Below are 22769 nucleotides of genomic sequence, written 5' to 3' on the forward strand. Positions count from 1 at the left end.
TTGGATACAGTGCTTTGCATGCCTCTTAGTATACGCGTCATTTCAAAAAGGGGGAACTTTTTTTTAATAATGGGTGCAGTTTGCATGCTAAAGTAGGGGGTGATCAATATAATATTTTTGTATTATTGATTTACATGCAGTTTAAACACTTGCCTATAGCAATCAGTTTTCTTGCTGAATCTGAAAGAAGAAACAAAAATGGGCCCCTTTGGGCAGCAGCTGTTTGTTGGTTTGGTTTTATTTGCTACAGTATTTGGAAAAGGGTCCCAGACATATTACTAGTGAAATTCAAATGATCAATAAAATATAAATAAACATACTAATTGCTCAATTAAAGAAGACCATATCCATGTGTTCATGTTTACAGTAAAAGGATTTGGATAGGGCTTTTGTGATTCAATTTTATTGTACCAGCAGATGCCATCTTCCTTACATTAGAAACATTTCCAAAAACCGTTGGAATGTTTCCCATCGGAGCGTTTTGTCGGATATTCCGACTGTGTGTGGTCTGCATCGAACTGTTTCCGTCGGAATATCCGTCGGACCAACTTTTCCAACTTGCCGGAAATATTTTCCGACAAAATGCTCCGATCGGACATACTCCGATCATGTGTAGCCTACCCCAACGGACAAAGTGCCACGCATGCTCAGATCAAATTCCTAGGCCAAAGCTATTGGCTACTAGCCTGAACGTAGTCCCGCCGAACGCGGCTTACGTCACTGCGTTCTTGGCAACCGGAAATTCTGACAACTTGGTCCGACCGTGTGCATGCAACATCAATTCCGGACCTCGTCCGGAATTAATCCGTCGGAATAACTCAGACGGATTTGGTCGTCGGAATCTCCGATCGCGTGTACAAGGGCTAAGACCCCTTTCACACTGAGGCAGTTTTAAGGCATTTTAGCGCTAAAAATATTGCCTGTAAAGCGCCTGAAAACTGCCTCTCATCCCTCCCCAGTGTGAAAGCCCGAGTGCTTTCACACTGGGGTGGTGCGCTTGCGGGACGGGAAAAAACGCCCTGTAAGCAGCATCTTTGGGGCGGTGTAGGAGTGGTGTATACACCGTTCTTACACCGCCCCTGCCCATTCAAATGAATGGGCAGCGCTTCCGAATCGCCGTAATATGCCCACTTTTGGGGGGTTAAAAGCACCTCGCTAGCGCCCGAAAAAGCTGCTTAAACAGCGGTAAAGCCCCGCTAAAACCTGCCGCTCCTGTGTGAAAAGGGTCTAAATTGTCATAGACTGGTACATTTTTAAAAACCTTCTTGTTCATGGTATATGTTCAAATATATATATATATATATATATATATATATATATATATATATATATATATATATATATATATATAAATGTAAACATCAGCTGAAAATTGTGTCTGACCTCAATCCCCCCCCCCCCACCCCCCAGTGAGATATTGCATCATTTTCTTTTCTGTATTCTTAGCAGCTATCCATACAGTCCTCCTCCACTCTGATATTAAGGAAGACTCAGATCTCAAATGTACTGGTGTGTGTAAAACAATTACTTCTAAAACATTTCAGCTACATTTTTCACCTCTGAACATTAATCCCTAATATTGCGCATTATATAAACAGCTATTGAGCTTAAACTATTCCCATGATCAATCTCTCAAAAGCGAATGACACAGAAAAAGGGGCAGAAGGTTACATCCAAAGCAGAAATGACATTTTGTAGGTGATCACAGTAGGATCTAGACAGTATCTGACATTGGCTAAGATGCATGCCACTGAAATAAACTAAATGGAAGGATGAATGTCTGCTAAGGCTGTTTTTTTTTTTTTTTAATTTTAACATTCGTGGGTTAAAATAAGCTGAGCTTATTTTTTACTTCTCAGTTCACTTGATTTGGACATGTCACTATTAATTAAACAGATTTGCTATAAATGTCTAAAAAAAAAATTTAGCTACTGTATTTTTCTAATGTTCAGTTGGTCGGTGACAGATGCACAGTATACTGTGATTTCCATTTAGCATCCTTGGACTTTTCACATTTTTTTGTGCTATAACTTGGCAATAAATTAAATATAACTGGGAGTTTGAAGCCTTAGGCAGGCCATACATGGGTCGAATTTTGAAAGAATTTTCTTTCGAAAATCTTATCTAAGAATTTTCGTTCGTATATCGCACCATTAGCGGGCTGCAGCAACAGACGATTTTCATGCGCCCATCGAATCTGTTGGAAAGTTTTCAAAAATTTAATGAATTTCTAATCAATAATGGGAGATTTGTGCAAGAAATGTAATCGAAAAGAAAATGCTTTTCTGTAGCAACATTAGGAGAAATTGAAGGCTTGGTTTGTCGAATTTTGAAATCAATGTTAGCACCATCGGATCAGAAATCGCACAAATTTTCTGATTTTCAAAAGAAAATTCTTTCAAAATTCAACCATGTTAGCCCAGCCTAAGCCCCTGTACACACAGTCGGAGATTCTGCCAACCAAATCCGTCGGATTTTGTCAGTCGGATTTAGTCCGACGGATTGTGTCCGAAACTGTTGCATACACACGGTCGGACTAAGTTGTCGAAAAATACGATCTTTCAGAACGTGATGACGTAATTTCGTTACGATGGGACTACATTCAGGCTAGTAGCCAATAGCTTTGATGTAGGAATTTGATCTGAGCATGCGTGGCACTTGGTCCGATCAAAATTCGCTACACATGATCGGAGTATGTCCGACCGGCCCAGTTGGTCGGGAAATATTTCCAACATGTTGGAAAATTGGGTCAGACGGATATTCGGACGGAATCAGTCCAATGCATACCACACACAGTCGGATTATCCGACGACACGGTCCGATAGGACACATTCCGACGGATTCTCTGACCGTGTGTACAAGGGCTTAGTCTAGGCAGAAGTAAATACAAATGAAAGCAGCCATGTAAGGGCTTTTTCACACTGCTGTGCTGTGGTTTAGCTGCAGTGCGGGAGTACCTGTGATTTTCGTGCGACTTACCTGCAATTTCCTAAAGATTTTCTAATATGTTCCAGGAGTAGTAAAGTCAAATTCTTTACATTATTAATAAAGAGCATGTATCATTGACTCAAAATGCTGTGGTATTGTTGAAATATTTTTTCTTCCTTGAAGCTGCAATTTCTCGAGTTCTTCAGCTCTTAATATCATACCCAGTGGCAGGTCGTAGGAAGGTGGGTGTTGGGGGACAGAGTGCCAGCCTATTTAGTCTTATGCAGTTTGAAGAGAAGAAACATCCTTAGATCCGCCCACCATTCCTTGAGTCACAGTGGTCCACTGGTGGGTGGTTTGGAAGCTGTCTTACCAGACTGCCAAAGCTGTTGTGGATATGTACTTGAAGACCATCATGCTTAGCTAACAAGAGCCTAACTAATGGTTAGCAGCCATTTAATCACCCCCATCCCTTTCCATAAAAAAAAATAATCTTAAAAAAAAAAATTAGGAAGTCACAATTAGTTGAAGGAATCCCACCATTAAAATGTCACAGTAAATAAATAAATACATCCATTTCTGAAGGGCCCCAGAATTTGCTAGTGGGTATATTTTAATATCATTATGCGTCAGCACTTTGATTTAGGCACCTAGGTCACGTCACCATTACACGCTTTTTTTACACCTGCCTCTAGGGCCCGGCCTTTTGGCTAGGACCAGAGGAATTTTTGATTCCTGGCCGGAGGGCCGGTCATTGTATTGCACAATGGCCACTTTTCACTCTCCTCTTCACTATGCCTTCCTCACTTTTTATTTATTTTATTTGTGTGTGTTTGTCACTGTTTGTCACTTCACGTTTTGATTAGTAGGGTGTCGGTCCTCAGACCAATCCTGAATGTCTTGTGGGAGAGCGGACATAGGCCTTCTGGCTTGGTCCAATCTCCATGAGGGGGGGCCTACCTTCGGGGAAGCCCCCACAGTACCAAGTACCTAGGAGGTTCTGTTTCGGCAGTCCTCCCGGGGAAAGGAGGTCTTCCGGTTTCGTCCGGGGACCACTTGTTGAGTCTGGTACCTCAGTCCCCGTCTGGAGCCTAACGCCCCGGGGGATCAGGGTATGGTCCTTCTTTTGGAGGACATCAGGCACCCGTCTGCACTTTTTAGTGTTTCACTCTTTATGTGTGTGCACTTTTTTTATGCACCGGGTGGAAGTTTTTTGGGTGTGTTTGCACGCCATGGGCTTTTTAAAGAAGGTATTTTAATATCATTATGAAGACCAAGTAATAATCAAACCAAGTTCACAATAACATTTTGGAGAAGCACCAATATGGGACGGGTTAAATAAAATCCCTATGAGCAATGTTAAGGTATTCACTTTCATTTTATAACATCTGCATTGTAATAATAAAAAAGGTTGTTATTTGAAAAGCCAATATAAGCTTATTTGAAAAAACACCCTTTCATTTTGTGTAGTTCTGTCTGTAATGCTTTGCTGTTTACTTGCATTTTCTAAGGACTATATATCCCATGGTACCTTGCTGCCTAGAAATGATTCCTGTACTGATTCCTCCTTCTGAAGCTTCTCCTCTCAGCACCTCTGTAGTTCAGAAGGCAGGCACTGTGAAATGTGTGACAGCAATGTCTGTTCACAGGGCATTGTGAATACATGTCACAGAATTCAAGTAAATCAAAGTTCAAATTTTTTCATATTCATAAGAGTTCTTAAAGCCTCTTCACATGCCCCCCCCCCCCCCCCCACCCCAATACAGATGTGGTTATTCAACTATGGAGCGGCACAGCTTGTTTTAATCTACAGATACCCCTTATCTGCATAGGCAGTTTTTTGATGAAGGTGAATTATGCTTTTATCGGTCTTCATTGTAAAGGGATTGTATAGTAGTTTTAAAAATAATTCTGCTAGTTATTATGGTTAGATTTTGCATACAAATGTATTCTTTTCATATGTAGTCATCAGGTAGAGCTCTTTGCTCTTTTTTTACAAATTTTTCAAGACTGCTTAGTACCACTATTTGAAATTCAAATCCAGGATTTGAGGGGCCTTCTGTACTGCATGGTTTGACTGCTCATTGTGTCTAGGGGTTAAAATGGTTCTAAAGACAATTCTTTTTAATTAAATAATACAAAAAAGAAATGTACACTTTGCTCTGTGCTGCTGGTCCCTTACCTCTTCCTTGGTAGTTCCCAGCAGCATTGTTCTCTCTTTCCTGTAGGTGCCTCCATAGCAAGCTGTGTGCTCTGGGGGCACCCATGCAGGCGCATGCTCCCAAGCCAGGGTGTGTATACCAATAAACCCACACATCAGGATTCAGCCATGCCAACCTTCCACACCCCCCTCTCTCCGCTGCTTTCAATCAGAAGTATAATTCATCTCAACTTCTGTGCCACATCCCTAAACTTGATGCATCAAAACTATACTAAGCCCTTGTACACACGGTCGGACATTCCGACAACAAAATCTGTAGGATTTTGTCCGAAACTTGTGCTGCATACACACGGTCAGACAAAGTTGTCGGAAAATCTGACCGTACGCAACGGGATGACGTTAATTCGTTACGACAGGACTACGTTCAGGCAGCCAATAGCTTTGGTCTAGGAATTTGATCTGAGCATGCGTGGCACTTTGTCCAATCGGAATTCTCTACACACAATCGGACAAAGTCCAATCGGATCATGTTGTCGGAAAGTTTTATAGCCCAGCTCTAAAACTTTGTCTGTCGGATATTCCGACAGAAACAGTCCGATGGAGCCTCCACACAGTCGGATTATCCGACAACATGGTCCTATCGGATATTGTCCATCGGAATATCCGACCGTGTGTACAAGGGCTTATAGTGTAGGCGCTGGACTTTTAAAGCGCAGAATATATTATTTATTCAAATTTACCTAAAATTAGACAATATTCAGTCCACATTTAAAACAGACTACAATAAAATACAGTTTCATAAAACCAGCCTCAATACTGCAGTAATTTGCTTATAATAGTTTTTACAGCTCAATACGTTTCTCAGACAAGGTCCTCTTCATCAGGAGCTATCAATACAGACTTTCTATAAATGCCATCTAGGTGGAATGAGACATTTTTAATGATTATATTGCAATATAACAGCCTTTTGTTTAACACATTACATTGGAAACTCCCTCATGAGCAAGGATAAAGAGGGGAAAAAGAAAAAAAAAGGGAGAGCTGAGAAAGCTAAGAGAAGGGGACAAAGGGAGGAAATGGGAAGGCATCCAAGTGTTAGGATGGGGGACTCACATACACAAATACACCCACAGGAATCCCAGAGGCCCCTATCCTCCTTCCACTCCTCCAACCTCCAACTTCCAATCTCCAACCTCCTCACAGAATTTGACAAACAGCAGTAGGAGCCAATGGCAAATGGGCACAGTGCTGGAGTATGAGAGGAGTCAGGTAAGTGGTGAAGGGAAAGATAGTTATTAGGGTGTTTTTGGAAGGGAATGCATTAAGGTAAAAACACCTATACTTTAGAGCCACTTTAAAGTTCAGGCTATAGTACTTGCCTTACGTTCCCATTCCGGTGCTCTCCTCCTCTGGTCGCAGCTTCATTCTGTGGAAGGAGCCTCTGCATCATCCCATACAATACAAGGACATTAACCCTGTTATCTACTGAGGAGGCTGGAGTGGGACCGGAGTCATTTGCAGGTTTACAGAGCAGGCTGTGGGAGTTCTGTCACAGCGCTGGAGGCACCCTGCTGTAGTGAGGAATAAGATAAATATGTACACCTTTTTCATGCATCCCTACAAGCACAATACAGGGTTGAATTTCCCTGTATTGTACCTAATAACTCTAGGGCCATACTCACAACCCGGAGCTTTGGGCAGAGGAGGAGAGCACAGAAACTGGCCAGGGGGAGTTGTAAGGCAATTAATATGGCTTTTACTTTAAAGAGTAACTCCACTTTTATTGAGAAAAAAAACAGCATTCGCCTCTGGGTGATCTATGTACATTACAAGGATTTTTAACAAACTTTGTTGCAGAAACCTACTTTTTGTTATTCTGAAGAAATCACTTTGTGTTTGTCTGTATCCATGTGAAACATGAATCTGTATGGGAGTGGTTTCAGAATTATCAATCAGCTGCTGCACCTACAGGGTCCTAATGAGGACAATTGCAGTATCTACATCCCTTTAGACACGATTTCCTATTGAGAGCATCTCACCAAAAATAAAATTTTTGTTGTAGGGGATGCCTGAAATCTGATTTGTTATCTTCGTGCAGACTTCTGGGAAAACCAGTGAGCCAATCATACAGGCAGGAAAGGTTCTGGGGGACATTTGTGTATAGAATACCTCCAGGTAGCAATACTGCATTTTATAGAAAATGACAGCGCTGCAGGTTAAAAAGGAAGGGTAATTTTTAATATTAACTTACAATAGGACTTGAGCCACAATTGTATATGCTATATAATTTTTTTTTATTTCCTAGTTTTTCTCCTCGAAAGTGGAGTTACTCATCAACCCTTGGATATAATATGGAGGGGGGGGGGGGGGGGCAAAAACAAAAAACAACACACACCTGTTTACAAAGCTTAAAGGCTTAAAGTAGTACTGTATATAATAATAGTAACAACTATGCCTACTAAACGCGTTAAAAGTACCTAAATTCAGACTGTTAATGCTTTCTAACCTCTAAATAGACTATAACATGAAGATAAGAAGTCACTTAAGGAAAAGCGACAGAAAAGTGAGGCTCTCCGAAAAGCATAAACCTTTTTGACGTCATTTCCACCTGGACACGGCGCTACTGCGCTGATCCCCAGTTGGGCTACGAGCACAGACACGCTGGATGATAAACATGACCTGTGGGTCCCCGCCAGCAAAGGGAGCTAATATATGGTATACGGCCATTGAGCCACAGGATACAACATTCACGTTATGCTATATATGCCTGAATAAAGGCATAGATGAACATCCGAATTCTGTGAGTATACCGCAACCTGTTTCCAATCACCGGATGTGTAAGCACTATTTTTGAACAGTTCCATCCTTATGATTATATGGTACATGGATGCACAGGAAATAACTTTTCAATGCACCACGGCACCTATATAGTGACTTATACTACTCTTTTGAACTAATAGGCAATACTGTTGCCAATATAACAGTATCTTTGGACATTGAGCCCTACCTTTTCCATTATAATTGGTTCGAGCCCCCGGGGAAATTGGTGGCAGTGCATTTGATCCTTATTTTGGATCTCTTGGTGCATACTATTAGCGTCATTTTGGACTGACACCAACTTCACCGGCGTCCGGACGTGTCTTTCTTATAGGTTTTTTGTATACGTTTATATATATGTTTGCTATGTGTTCGATCCCCCCACCTGTGTTTGTTCTGACAGTGATTAGGACTCAATCAGTTGCACTTTATCCCCATATGATTTTGGACAGTGACCTGTTGATCCTGCCCATAAGCGCGCATTAGCCAGTTATTGTACCGTATACTTTTTAATAATTTTTCAATAAAAGTGCTAATTATAGACAAAAAGGTTTATGCTTTTCGGAGAGCCTCACTTTTCTGTCACTTTTCCTTAAAGCGGGAGTCCGCCGGGAGTTCCGCCGTGTTTTTTTTTTTAAAAGCCAGCAGCTACAAATACTGCAGCTGCTGGCTTTTAAAATAATGACCAGCTTGGTCCAAAGGAACTATTTAAATTTACAAGAAACATGGACACCAGCTTTAAGGTTTGGTAAACTGCAACATCAACTGGTCATAGTGTAAAATCTTCCTACTGTAAAAATGATGCCATCATCCTCAGCAAATATCTTTAATTTCTTCAAACTAAATGTGCTTTCACCATTCCTTAAAATAGAAAAAAGCAGTACTTAGGCAGGAAATAGGAGAAAAACACAGTCCTATGGGAGTAAATTAGCACAATTATGTTCTAATTAACTATCATTCCCCTACATGGTAATTACAAAGTGCCCTATCTAGTAAATAACTGTCATTTTACTACTCTGCAAATGACTATCATTATACAACATAACGGATCTCCAATATTGCATATCTTGTCCCGCCCAGTAAATGGTCACTAAATGGCTACTCACACAAACACTACCAGTGTTCATCCTTCTAGCTGCCCTACAAAATAGATTAGCAGATTCTCTTAAGATCTTTCCAATGTTTTTGTTTACTAAGAAACTTTCAGTGTCATTAGTTTAGGGCTATGTCTTAGCAGTCATAAGCTTTTTATTACAAGGATTCCCCAATAGAAAGGAAGAAAGCACAGTGTAGCAGACAAGGATTTTGTTGCCTCTATTAAAGCAGGGACATTCCTCTCTCAATCAACAAGAGCTATTTGTAATCCATATGCTGCCACTGTTTGTAAATAGATAAGAAGTTATAATATATTCACTTGTTTTAAACACTGTTTTTACCCTTTTAACATTTCGTAAGCTTCTTCCTTGTTTTTGGCCTAGGCCAAAATGTCGTCATACCTCCCAGGAGTTGTCATGGACATTGTTTTTTCTGTCATCTGGGCTGAAGGGCTTCCTCAGTTAACCATGCCCTCCTACCTGCATGACTGACCTTCCAAAATTTAAATGTATATTGCAGGGGCGTAACTAGAAATCACAGGGCCCCATAGCAAAATGTTGTATGGGCCCCCCCCCCATCAAAAAAAAAATGAACTAATGCCATTGAACAACAGACTACCACACCCATGTGGCACAGTACCCAGGCAACAGCTTATATTAATTTTGAACAACAAAGTATGCACTATACTGTATGCAGCCCCTGAAGGGAACACATTGCAGACCTCCAGGCCTTCTAACCAATTTCTGTTCTGTTATATAAAATGAAATAGTTCAACTCACCATAATGCAAAATCAGTGGGATCCCTGAGCGTGTCACTTGCCATCATCGCCTGCCACCAGATGCAGATTGTAACTTGTCACAGGTTGCGGAATGTCACCTACCACATGTTGCAGATTGTCCACTTGCCACATCCCAGATTGTCACTTGCCAAGATAGATAAGTCACACATTATGCCACACATTATGGATTGTCACTTGCCACGTCCTGGATTGTCACTTGCCACGTCACTTGCTAAACATTATGGATTGTCACTTGCCACGTCCTGGATTGTCACTTGCCACATCACTTGCCACACATTATGGATTGTCACTTGCCACGTCCTGGATTGTCACTTGCCACGTCACTTGCCACACATTATGGATTGTCACTTGCCACGTCCTGGATTGTCACTTGCCACATCACTTGCCACACATTATGGATTGTCACTTGCCACGTCCTGGATTGTCACTTGCCACACATTAAGGATTGTCACTTGTCACATCACCTGCTACATGTTGCGGATTGTCCACTTGCCACATCGCCTGCCACCAGATGCAGATTGTCACTTGTCACACGTTGCAGAATGTCACCTGCCACATGTTGTGGATTGTCCACTTGCCACATCCCGGATTGTCACTTGCCACGTTACCTGCCACACATTACGGATTGTCACTTGCCACGTCCTAGATTGTCACTTGCCACGTCCCGGGTTGTCACTTGCCACGTCACCTGCCACACATTACGGATTGTCACTTGCCACATCACCTGCCACACATTACGGAATGTCACTTGCCACGTCACGGATTTTCACTTGCTACGTCCCCTGCCACATGTTACGGATTGTCACTTGCCACATCCAGGTTGTCACTTGCCACGTCACCTGCCACACATTACGAATTGTCACTTGCCACGTCATTACAGATTGTCACTTGCCACATCCTAGATTGTCACTTGCCATACATTATGGATTGTCACTTGCACGTCCCGGGTTGTCACTTGCCACGTCACCTGCCACACATTACGGATTGACACTTGTCACGTCACGGATTTTCACTTGCCACGTCACCTGCCACATGTTATGGATTGTCACTTGCCACATCCAGGTTGTCACTTGCCATGTCACCTGCCACACGTTATGGATTGTCACTTGCCACGTCCCGGGTTGTCACTTGCCACGTCGCCTGCCACACATTATGGATTGTCATTTGCCACGTCATGTATTTTCACTTGCCACGTCACCTGCCACACGTTACGGATTGTCACTTGCCACGTCGCCTGCCACACATTATGGATTGTCACTTGCTCTGCCACTTTCCTGCTGTGTCACAGAGTCAGGCAGCAGATTATCAGTCAGACAGCAGAGAGATAATGTCAGCTCTCTGCTTCCTGGCTGCCTGCCCAGTGAGGGGGGAACTGCACTGCAGGGATGCAGGGCGGCCAGAGATGATGTCATCTCTATGCTCCCCGCCTGTCAGCTCCCTGATTGGCCAGCCCACTCTCTCACCAGCGAACTGGCCACTCTCATCCGCCTCCCACGGATCCTCTGACCGCCCGCTCTCACTCACTGAGCCGCCTGTGGACCACCCGCGGACCGCCCACTCTCGCCCGCGGACCACCCGCGGAGCCGCGGACTACCCGCGGAGCCGCCCGCGGACCACCCGCGGAGCCGCGGACTACCCGCGGAGCCGCCCGCGGACCACCCGCGGAGCCGCGGACTACCCGCGGACCTCCCGCGGAGCCGCCGGCTATCTCCCGCGGAGCCGTGGCGCCTGTCCTCACCGGGCCCCACTTGACTGCGGGCCCCATAGCGCCCGCATGTGTTGCTATGGCGGTAGTTCCGCCACTGGTATATTGTACCATGCGTGCACAAGATTTTCTAGGGATTCATCACAGTAATGGCAGATGGATTCCAGGAAGTAAATGCTACATGTATCATATGCCCTTATTCAAAATGGCCGAGGCTAGAAATGCTAGGAGGGTCTTTTTCAGGGTGATTTTCAGCAAAATAAATCATGGGGGACCTGGATGGATGGAGGAGTTTGCTTTGAATATTAAAAATGAAATAAATTGCGTTTTTGGTTTGTGGTGCTCACATACTTTCAAATTCCACTTTAAGTCCCTGCAGATACAGGCATGTGTGAAAGTGGACCAATGTTTGGATTAAGGCCTTTGATCGCTAAATGTTCATTTAATACTGCCACCTTAGAGGCAGCGTATAAAGTGTTGTTGCGCTAGTATTGGGTTCCAGCCTGTATTGCCCAAGCAAATCCGACTTATAGTGTTGCTCCATTTAAATATCCGAAAGGACGCTAAATTTGTTTTATTGCATTGCCCAATTTCGGACCTATTTGCTCGTCAGCAAAAACTGGCATCTTATTTGTTCATAGCAGCCAAAAGGACAATTGCCCAGGCCTGAAAGATACTCACAGTCCCTTTACAGGGAGTGAGGGATGTCTTATGGCCATGATGCTTAATGATGTCTAGTATTCTCCACGACACACCATGGTCTGGGAACCATGATTGACTTATGCCCTCCCTGATTTTCCCCTGACAAGCGTGGGTCGACTCTAACTGATGTCTCAGGCGACCCTGGGTCCGTACCCCTCTTTTCTCCTCCTTACTTTACTTTTCCCTCTCGCTCCTGTTTTGCTCTCTGCTCTTTTTCTTTTGATGGGTTGTTCAGCCCTCTTTAGTTGCCTATTGGTGTCCAGGACTACCCACTAAGGAATCATTGACAAAAATGTCCTGGCCACCTGGGCAATTATGGGGTTTTCCCCAAAATACATATATGTTTCATTTAGGTTTGATATGCCTGTTTGAAAAGGAGGCCTTCTAGGAGCATATGTATTACTGTATATTTTTGATATACCTACAATAAAAATTATTGAACAAGAAAGTGGACCAAAGTCTTCCAGCCTGATGTCCTCAATTATGCACATGCCTATGGCCATCCTAAAGACCAACATTTACAATTGATGTGAGAGAATTAAAGAGGTTGAAAAGCAGAAGTTTTTTTTATCTTAAGTGGATGTAAACCCTCACATATACCCAGTGAAGTGAACAGCCTTAGATGATACACAGGGATGTATATCTGCTGTCTTCATCTGTATTTACTGTTTAGAAAGTGCACATCGTGTTAGGAGATTTTCTCTTCCTGTTTAACACTACAGTGAAGCCTGGGAATACAGCCAAGACAGCTGACTAGAGGAAAGACACACACCCCCCTCTCCTCATAGGTAGAGACTTTCAGCTCTTTGTTGAATTGTTCAGCTCAGTGCTAATCTATTGTAGCACTGACCCCCGAAGGAGTGGCTGAATTTATGGGGCCTACCGTTACCTTCTTCACCTCGTATGCGTCTAGGGGTTTCCTGAGGTAGATGGCCCAAGAACTGTAGAGACTGACGACAGATCCACTTAAAGGGATTTTTATTTGCAAAAAAGTAGTTAACAAACAGTCTCTCAGTATAGGATCAGAGGGTTTAGGTGAAAAGTCCAGGTACTCTTAATGTTAAAATCAGTATGAAACAGTCTCTCACTTTGAATAAATCCAGAGAATAGCCATTCACTACTGGATTCTCACCCTAATTGGATAGTCCTTCTCTCACCATCCCTAGCAGCCAACAGGGTACTCGAGTCAGGAATAAGTCTCTGCCTCAGAATTTGGTATAGAACACGTGAGGGAAACTTGAAAGTTTGTAGAACACTTGTATGGTACCAATATCTTGCAGCCAGTCTGGCAATACCGCACAAGATTGAATTCACTTAGGTTCTTCAGCTTTCCAGACTTGCGTGGCCTTCTCCTGAAGAGTCCTCCCCTGGATAACTTCACAGTTGCTGAGCCTCTCCACTAACTGAGACGGCACTGGACCACCTCCGAATCCTCCTTTCAGTTTCCTCGCCTCGGGCTAGCTAGCCCCGAGGCGTAAAGTCGGGTGGATCCGCACCCAATGCCATGGAAGTCCTGGGGGCTGGTCAGGAGGACCAGGACCATGTAGTCAGAACATACTTCTGGACCGAAACCCCGAAACATGTGACATCCGCACCTTAAGTACCCTCTCCCAGAAGACACAGCAAGAGTGACACTCCCGCTGGGCTGGTTCTGAGAGAAAGCAACCTTAATGCGCCCAACTGGACTGTGTTTCCATGCCTGCCGCAAGTGACAGCACCACCTTTGGCTAGGCAGAACACCCGGCAGTCCAGTCAGACTGATGCTGAGGTCAAAATTTTGAGTAATCAAACCCAAACCAAACTGCGGTTTAAGGGTAACTTTAAATTTCAAAAACACATAGCACGTGCTCTTCAGGAGCTGGCGCTACACTATTTATAGCAATCTCCCCAACACAAAACTCCAGTTGCTTTTATCATATGTGACAGAGAACTTGTCAGGAGTTATCAGGCCGATAACAGAAGAACGGGGCAGGAGACAGCTACGGGACATAGCATTTTGAAGAGAGATAAGAAAACACTGCAGATATATGTGCCCAGCTCAAATATCATGAATTTCGTTTACATCCACTTTGATGCATTCTATGCATTAGGATAAAAAGCCTTCTGTGTGCAGCAGCCCCCCTAATATGTACCTGAGGTCCCTCTAGATCCAGTGATGTTGCAGGATTATCTCGGCTGCCCGCAGTGCGGCGTCATTCAATCAAAGTCAGTCAGCCAATCGGGAGAGAAAGGGGGCAGGGTCGGGCCGAGGCTCTGTGTCTGAAAGCTGCTTGCTGTGGGAGCACTCAACAGGAGGGAGGGGCCAGGAGAGCCGAATAGGGACCCTAGAAGAGGAGAATCTGGGCTGCTCTGTGCAAAACCATTACATAGGGCAGGCAAGTATAACATGTTTGTTATTGTTAACTAAAAAATAAATAAATAGCTTTTACAATCACTTTAAGCATCTCTTGCAAGGACTGGAAAAAAAGAGCTATGTAGGGGTTAAATAGACAGCAGTAATTAGACATATAAGCATTTAACATAGAGGTTAGGGAGCCCTAAAAAAATGGTGCCCTATCTTGTATAATTACACTTCTGGTTGACTTTTCAGCTCATGGGATAATTTGACCTGAATCAGGCAACTATACTCTAGAAAACTGAACAATGTTAATTAGACTTCATTACAAAGTATATCTAAATTTGAAAGGAACTAGTTTGTTGCATTTAACTACATCAATAAATATACTTATAAATTAATTATTCTTGGCTTGTTTGTATACCACTCTAGAAAAAGGTATAGGATTTTTGGGCATAGGTAAATTTTACAATGCAGGTTTTTACACTGATCTAACATCCATTGTTTGTAAAGCATTATATGGGCTCATCTGAGCTATATAATCATAAAGAGATCCGTAGCACTGACTTCATGAGAATGAAAGTATTCACGTCAGGCAATATTCTCTGGGAAATGTATGCCATTAAAAACCCAGTGGATGGAGGCTAACTCATAGCAAAAGTGCAATAGGCACAAAAAGTCCATTAGCATTCAGCCTTTATTCATCTGATTTCAGTGAAATTTCTGAATTATTGCTACGGGTTAGTTAATTTGCACTTCAGTTTTTGCCTTTTGTCTTTCCGTGAGAAAGCAAATTCACAGAGCAATAGAGTGCATGAGCAAAGGTAATTCACTCTCCTTTGCTCAAAGTCATATGATTTTTAAAGATGGAGAGTATATTTTCAGGGCCGTCTTTAATATTGATTGGACCCTCTGCAAAAAATTTCTTAGGGCCCCCCTCCCTCCATGCAATTTCACTCTCCACCTTCTCTGAGACATACAATAAATAGCAGCTAGACTTAAAATCAGTTTACTGTATCAGATCAGGCAGCGATTGCGATTGGTTGCCAGAGGTTACAGCATATCATTACTGCTTACTGAGTGGTTGCTAGAGGTTACAGCACTCCTTAAGGCACACTGATTAGTTGCTAGAGGTTACAGCACATTTCTGCTTGTTGATTGGCTGCTAGAGATTGCTGTACAGTAATACTGCTCACTGGTTGCTATAGGTTACAGCACATCTTCTCCTCACTGCAGGGGGGCATGATATACCTATCAATGCTGCCTTTATTTACATATCAATGTAGTTGGCCTCAGCTATTTACATATGCATGTCACTGCTATTTACATATGAATGCTGGCAATTTACATGTAAACACAGGGTCTGCGGGTGAGTCATCTGTACACAACAAAAGGGCAGAGCTGGGCAGCATTAGTAGCAGCACAGGACTAAAACATCAACGGACAAGGAAATGTAAACTGGGATAGCTGGCAAGTATGAGGCAGCTGCTTTGGGCCCCACAACAATGACAGGGCCCAGGGCAGCTGCCCCTTTTGCCCTGCCTTAAAGACGGCCCTGTATATTTTAACAAGAATGTGATGAGTGTTCCTATTTACAAGTAAACCAGTAATCCAACATAAACCAGAAAGTGGCAGGTCCTCTTTAAACAGTGATCCAATAGAACTAAGAATTGCTGCGATCTACCATCCCCCTGGATCATTATCAACTTTAATTTCTATCTTCTGAAATACCCACAATCCTTCTTATGGACTTCTAAATCCCTGTTAATACAAATATTCCTGCTACTTCTAAACATTCTATAGGTAATTACGATCGTGTGTATGCAATTCCGACACGCCAAAAATCACGCATGCTCAGATTCAACTACGAGACAGAAGCTATTGGCTACTGGCTATTGAACTTTCTTTTTCTAGTCACATTGTACGTGTTGTACATCACTGCATTATAAACAATCAGAATTTGATGTGACCATGTGTAGGCAAGACAGCTTGAGCCAAATTCCATTGGAATTCCGTCGGGAAAAACATCAGAGCTTTTTCCGACGAGAATTCCGATCTTGTGTACGCGGCATAAGTCTTACCTCCTCATTTGACCTGAAGCAATGGGTACAGGCTTCTACTCACTCTGATGGCAACATCCTTAACCTTGTATTCTCCTACCTATGGGGTCCATGCAACCTCTCCAACAATCCTTTTCCCCTCTCTTATCACCACCTTAACAATCTATGCCCTATCTCCTTGCTCCCTATTTCCTCTAAACTCCTTGAACTCCTGGTCTACAACCAACTGTGTGACCACCTCATAAAGAATAACCTTCTTGATCCTCTTCAGTCTGGATTTCACCCTCAACACTCCACAGAAACTGCTCTTCTAAAAGTCACAAATAACTTACTAATCACAAACACCAACAGATACTATTCTGTACTACTTCTGGACCTTTCAGCTGCCTTTGATACAGTTGACCACCCCCTCCTCCTCAAAAAAACTCCCTTGGTCTCCGTGACTGCGCTCTTCGGTGGCTCTCATCCTACTTATCCCAACACACCTTTAGTGCCACTTACTATTCTACTCCCTCCTCTCCTCTTCCCTTCTCCGTTGGGGTCCCCGAAGATTCTCTTCTTGGACCTCTCTTATTTTCAATCTACACCTCTTCCCTGGGTCAGCTGATTGCCTCACACAGCTTTCAATATCATTTCTATGCTGACAACACCCAAATTTATCTCTCCACCCCTCAACTCACTCCATCAGTCTCCTCACGAGTTACTAACTTACTAACAGAGATATCTGTCTGGATGTCACACACTTCCGCAAACTCAACTTGTCCAAAACCGAGCTCATAATATTTCCTCCCCAACATGCCTCTTCCCCTGACTTCTCTGTTAAGAGCAATGGCACAACCATCAACCCATCCCTACATTCCAGGGTGCTAGGTGTTATCCTGGACTCTGAAATATCCTTTCGGCCTCACATGCAATTCCTTTCCAAAGCTTGCTGCCTCAACCTCTGCAACATCTCCAGCCTATGTCCCTTCCTAACCAATAAAACCACAAAGCTCCTGATTCATTCCCTGGTTATCGGTCGCCTCGACTACTGCAACTCCCTCTTCATTGGCTTACCTTTAAATAGACTATCCCCCCTTCAGTCCACCATAAATACTGCTGCCAAACTCATCCACCTTACAAACCACTCAGCGTCTGCTACCCCTTTCTGCCAATCCATCCATTGGCTGTCACTCACCCAACGAATGAAATTCAAAATACTAACAATAAGTTACAAAACCATCCACAACTTTGCCCCTAGCTACATCACTCACCTAGTCTCAAAATACCAACCTAATCGTCCTCTTTGCTCCTCCCAAGACCCCCTGCTCTCTAGCTCCCTCATCACCTCCTCCCATATTCACCTCCAGGACTTCTCCCAAGCCTCTCCCATCCTCTGGGATATCCTACCCCAATCTGTCAGACTATCTCCAAAATCTATCTATGTTTAGGTGATCCATGAAAACTTTTCTTTTCAGTGAAGCCTACCCTGCCTCCGCCTAACAACTGTTCTTTTATTTCCTTCATCAGCTCACCCCTACAGTTATTACCCTTTCATATCACTTGACCCTCCCTCCTAGATTGTAAGCTCTAATGAGCAGGGCCCTTTGATTCTTCCTGCATTGAATTGTATTGTAATTGTACTGTCTGCCCTACTGTTGTAAAGCACTGCGCAAACTGTCGGCGCTATATAAATCCTGTATTATAATAATAATAATAATAACTAGAGTGTGATCTAACAAACCTAATCACTACATTATTCAATACACAAAGCCATTTTATTTGATTATTTTAACACTTCTTGTAAATGTAATAACACATTATTCACGAAATATGGTTATTTTTGCAGTTTAATAATTCATAATTCCATCTTGCTTTTCCTAGAAAGCCTCCTTTTGCCCATATATTGATATATCCTTAGCACTTGGCAAGGACTCCTTAACATGGGAACAGTATCAATATCAGTCTTTATTTCTTCTAGTTCTAATTACAGAATTGGCCAACTGAATAATGTAGACTTCAAAAGAAATTTAGAATATTTTCGTCTGTGGCCCACATGAAATCTCTACTTCCCATGACCTTATCTGACCGGATTATAAAAGTACAACAAGGCATAACAAGATATAATGCAGATTAAAAATCATTTACAGCTATCCGTGATCCCAAGGGTCATCCAGTTACCGTATTCCATTTCTGAATTTTCCTATAAAAAGTAATTCAAGATCTTCCAGTTATAGGTGGGAAAACGCAATGAGCAATAGTCTGGGTCAAGTAACTGAAAGAATGTAATAAAAGTCAGATATATTTCCCCGTTCTACCTTTCCATAATTTCCAGTAAGAGACCCTTTACACTACCATGGAATTCCTCAACTCTACAACCATTTATTGTAATTTATATTAACCTCTTTAATACATTTTTTTTTTCAGAACACCAGTTTTGTGCAATTTTTTCTGTAGAGCATAAGGACTCATCATAATGGGCACTGGTGTTTTTAATGAGATGTTATTTTAAGATTGTGTTTATTTCATCTATTTTTAAAACATGATTGCAGTATTCCCAAGGCTTAGACTGCAACTTTCTCTGCTTAGGTTCTAATCCTATTTGAAATGCCTTCACAAGTGGACCTAAATCCTAGTTTAAGCCTAGGTTCACATTGGAGCGATTTGTCATGCAACTTGAGAGATCAAATCGCATGATAAGTCGCAGCCTATTGGAAGCAATGGCACTGTTCCAATTGGTGCAACACTGATTTTGCGGCACCGCACCAATTTGCAAAAGTAGTTCCTGCACTACTTTTGCCGATTTCAGGTGCAACTTCAATAGACATCTATGCATGAAGCCACAAAAATGTCTATCAAGTAGCAGTTGAAATCGTGCTGACCTTGCTACTTTGAAATTGCGCTACTTCAAGTGAAGTTGCATGATTTCAAAGTAGCATCAATGTGAACCAGGGCTCAATGTAACCAATTTTAACACACACTGGATTCAACACACTTGCACTGACATGCATTTTATACATTTTGAATTTTTTTTTACATTACTTTTTTTTACCAGCAGTAGCCAAATTACCATTTTCTTAATGAGCACTGACTTTATTGTGCAATACCACACAACGCACATGGTTTGAATGAGCCCTTACCTGTCAGCAGCTCCAATCCCCCTACTTGTGCCCAGCTGTTGTGGCAGGCAGTGGTGACTGGTGCTCAAAATTTTTGGGGGGGCACAAACGAACTGAAAAATACTGAAACAAAAACATCAAATGCAACCTCACTGTGCCATCATATGCAGCCAACTGTGCCCATCAAATGCAGCCAACTGTGCCCATCATATGCAGCCAACTTTACCCATCATATGCAGACAACTGTGCCCATCATATGCAGACAACTGTGCCCATCATATGCAGCCAACTGTGCCCCATCATATGTAGCCAACTGTGCCCAGCAAATGCAGCCACTGTGCCCATCATATGCAGCCAACTGTGCCCATCATATACAGACACTGTGCCCATCATATGCAGCCAACTGTGCCCATCATATACAGCCACTGTGCCCATCATATGCAGCCAACTGTGCCCATCATATACAGCCAACTGTGTCAATCATATGCAGCTAACTGTGACACCCACCTGCCCACCCACTGTCTGCCCTGCACTTATCCCATTGTGGTGGCAGGTCAGGCAGCGGGTGACAGTGGCGAGCTGTGGGATAGGTAGCGCGAGTCAGTCGGTGTCTCCTGTGTCCTCCGTGCGTCTCTTCTTGCCTTCTGCTAGGCAGCCAATGGGATCGCTTGTGCCTTCAGCCAATCAGGTGACGGGTATTAGACCCATGCCTCCTGATTGGCTGAGAGGAGGTTCAGTGTTAGAAAAACTAATATTAATTTGCTTTTCTAACACATCTGAGTGGACTGCCAGTGCAATGCTCTGCACTCGCAATCCACCTTTTTTGAAGCTTATTAGAGCATATGGCTCTAATCAGGTGCTTCAAAACAACATCCGCCACTGTAATTCAGGCGCTCGGCATCCGAAAAGGGTCTGGACGCCTGAATAGGGAGTGGCAGCGTCGGCCATGGATAGATTTATGCAATGTATAAATCTATCCATGATACATATAGGGGGGTGGCTGGAGGGGGGGGGGGTGGCGCCCATGTGCCCTTAATGGAGGCACCCCAACTGGTGGCAGGGCACAAGCGGTCAGTAGATGGCAGAGTCAACCAATAATTAGCGCCATCTGATCACAGATCCTGAAACTGCAGACAGGCAAATACATAGCTGTTATTAGCTTAAATGATTGAACAAGGGAAGGTGGGTGGGTACAGGTTGTGTTTTGTCTAAAACTTAGATCCACTTGAACAAGAGGATTTAAAGGCAGCTTATGTTTGCTATGGCCCCAGGGATTCTCGGGGACCTTTGAAAAAAATCATAATCTACAGCGTGTGACAAATAACCTAACCACAAAAGAAAAAAAACATACCGTATATACTCGAGTATAAGCCGAGATTTTCAGCCTCTTTTTTGAGGCTGAAAGTGCCCCCCTCGGCTTATACTCGAGTCATCGCTGTCTGCCTGCTCGATCAGCGTGTCGAGCAGACAGACAGCGGCCATTCTATAATTCAAAAGCCGCGCCTCCGGCTCCGCCTTCGCCTGTGATAGGCGGAACACTGAATTTCCCAGCAGCCTGTGTTCCGCCTATCACGGACATCGTCTCATCCTCGTACTACGGACGAGGATGAGACGATGTCCGTGATAGGCGGAACACAGGCTGCTGGGAAATTGTGTTCCGCCTATCACAGACAGGGAGGCGCGGCATTTGAACAGGGGAATGGGCGCCGACGAAGAGCGGTGATCCTGGGACGGGACCGGACGGAGGCTCGGCTCGGGACGGGACGGGACCGGACGGAGTCTCGGGACGGGACGGGACCGGACGGAGGCTCGGGATGGGACGGGACCGGACGGAGGCTCGGGACGGGACGGGACGGGACCGGACGGAGGCTCGGGACGGGACGGGACCGGACGGAGGCTCGGGACCGGACGGAGGCTCGGGACACAGGTAGGCTGGACACACAAGGCCACACACACACACACACACACACACACACACACACACACGGATGGACACACACACACACAGGGATGGATGGATGGATGGATGGACACACACACACACAGGGATGGATGGATGGATGGACACACACACAGGGATGGATGGATGGATGGACACACACACACACAGGGATGGATGGACACACACACACACAGGGATGGATGGATGGATGGACACACACACAGGGATGGACAGGCATATCTCACCCTCGGCTTATACACGAGTCAATAGGTTTCCCAGTTTTTTGGGGGTAAATTGGGGGCCTCGGCTTATACTCGGGTCGGCCTATACTCGAGTATATACGGTACACGGCAAAATAAGAGTAGCAATGTAAACATAGCAAAGTAAAAAAGAGGTTAGTAAAAAAAAAAAAAAACTTTCAACAGATACAATGAAACCACTTTAGGGCCAATTCACACATATGCATTTAAAGTAAAATGTGCTGTGCTCTACAACCACATAGTAAAACACAATGTCAATTGCAATGCATTGTCATTCACTTTCAATGGCATAGCAATGCAAATAACCATTGTGTAGGCAGGTTGGAATGTGTATGTTAATAATTTAGCAGCCAGCCCAGGCTGGGGGAAAGGGTTAAACATTTTCAGCTCCGTTTTTTTGGGCTTTTGGTTTTGGTGGGCCCACCTGTAGTATAAATAGGGGGACAGCCAAGATCAGAGCAGGGACCAGCGGCTAGGGAACAGACTGAAAATACACCTGAGGGCACAAGTGTTGGCGTTTAAGAGACTAGGAATCACGGACAGCATTCAAGCCATGGACAATGCCTTTATGGACTCTCACCTCATGGAGGTATGCCTGGGCCACTATGCTTTATTAGTTAGGGTCAGGGACAGAACATTATTTATTTTGTATTGCCATGCAGCATTGCAACAGTAAAACTGTTGGTGCTGGCATATTCCAAAAAAACCTGGGTCTGTAACAGCAGGTATGAAGTAACATCACTACAAGGAGGAGGAGCGTAGTTGTGATGAGTAACCAAGTGGAGGAACAATTTACGAGCAACCAGTTGTTAAGCATGGTACCTGGTATGGTCATAGGTCCTCTGGTAGCAAGGGGGGGTTGATGT

At 43.7% G+C, this 22769-nt stretch overlaps 1 protein-coding gene across 3 annotated transcripts in view; it reads right to left on the minus strand.

The window, feature by feature from the left end:
* The window catches only part of ADORA1 (adenosine A1 receptor), a 189864-nt gene that overhangs the window by 88357 nt on the left and 78738 nt on the right, over positions 1 to 22769 (minus strand). For 2 of the 3 annotated variants that reach the window (XM_077481656.1, XM_077481657.1), the window contains exon 3: positions 19723 to 19824. The exons of the other annotated variant lie outside the window; for it this stretch is intronic. In XM_077481656.1, the coding sequence (XP_077337782.1) occupies positions 19723 to 19824 (102 nt within the window). The remainder of the gene's footprint in view (positions 1 to 19722; positions 19825 to 22769) is intronic. 3 annotated transcript variants of the gene reach the window in all.

This window comes from Lithobates pipiens, unplaced genomic scaffold (genome assembly GCF_037356315.1).
Source record: "Lithobates pipiens isolate NorthernLeopardFrog02 unplaced genomic scaffold, aLitPip1_a1.2 Scaffold_16, whole genome shotgun sequence".
Lineage (NCBI taxonomy): Eukaryota > Metazoa > Chordata > Amphibia > Anura > Ranidae > Lithobates > Lithobates pipiens.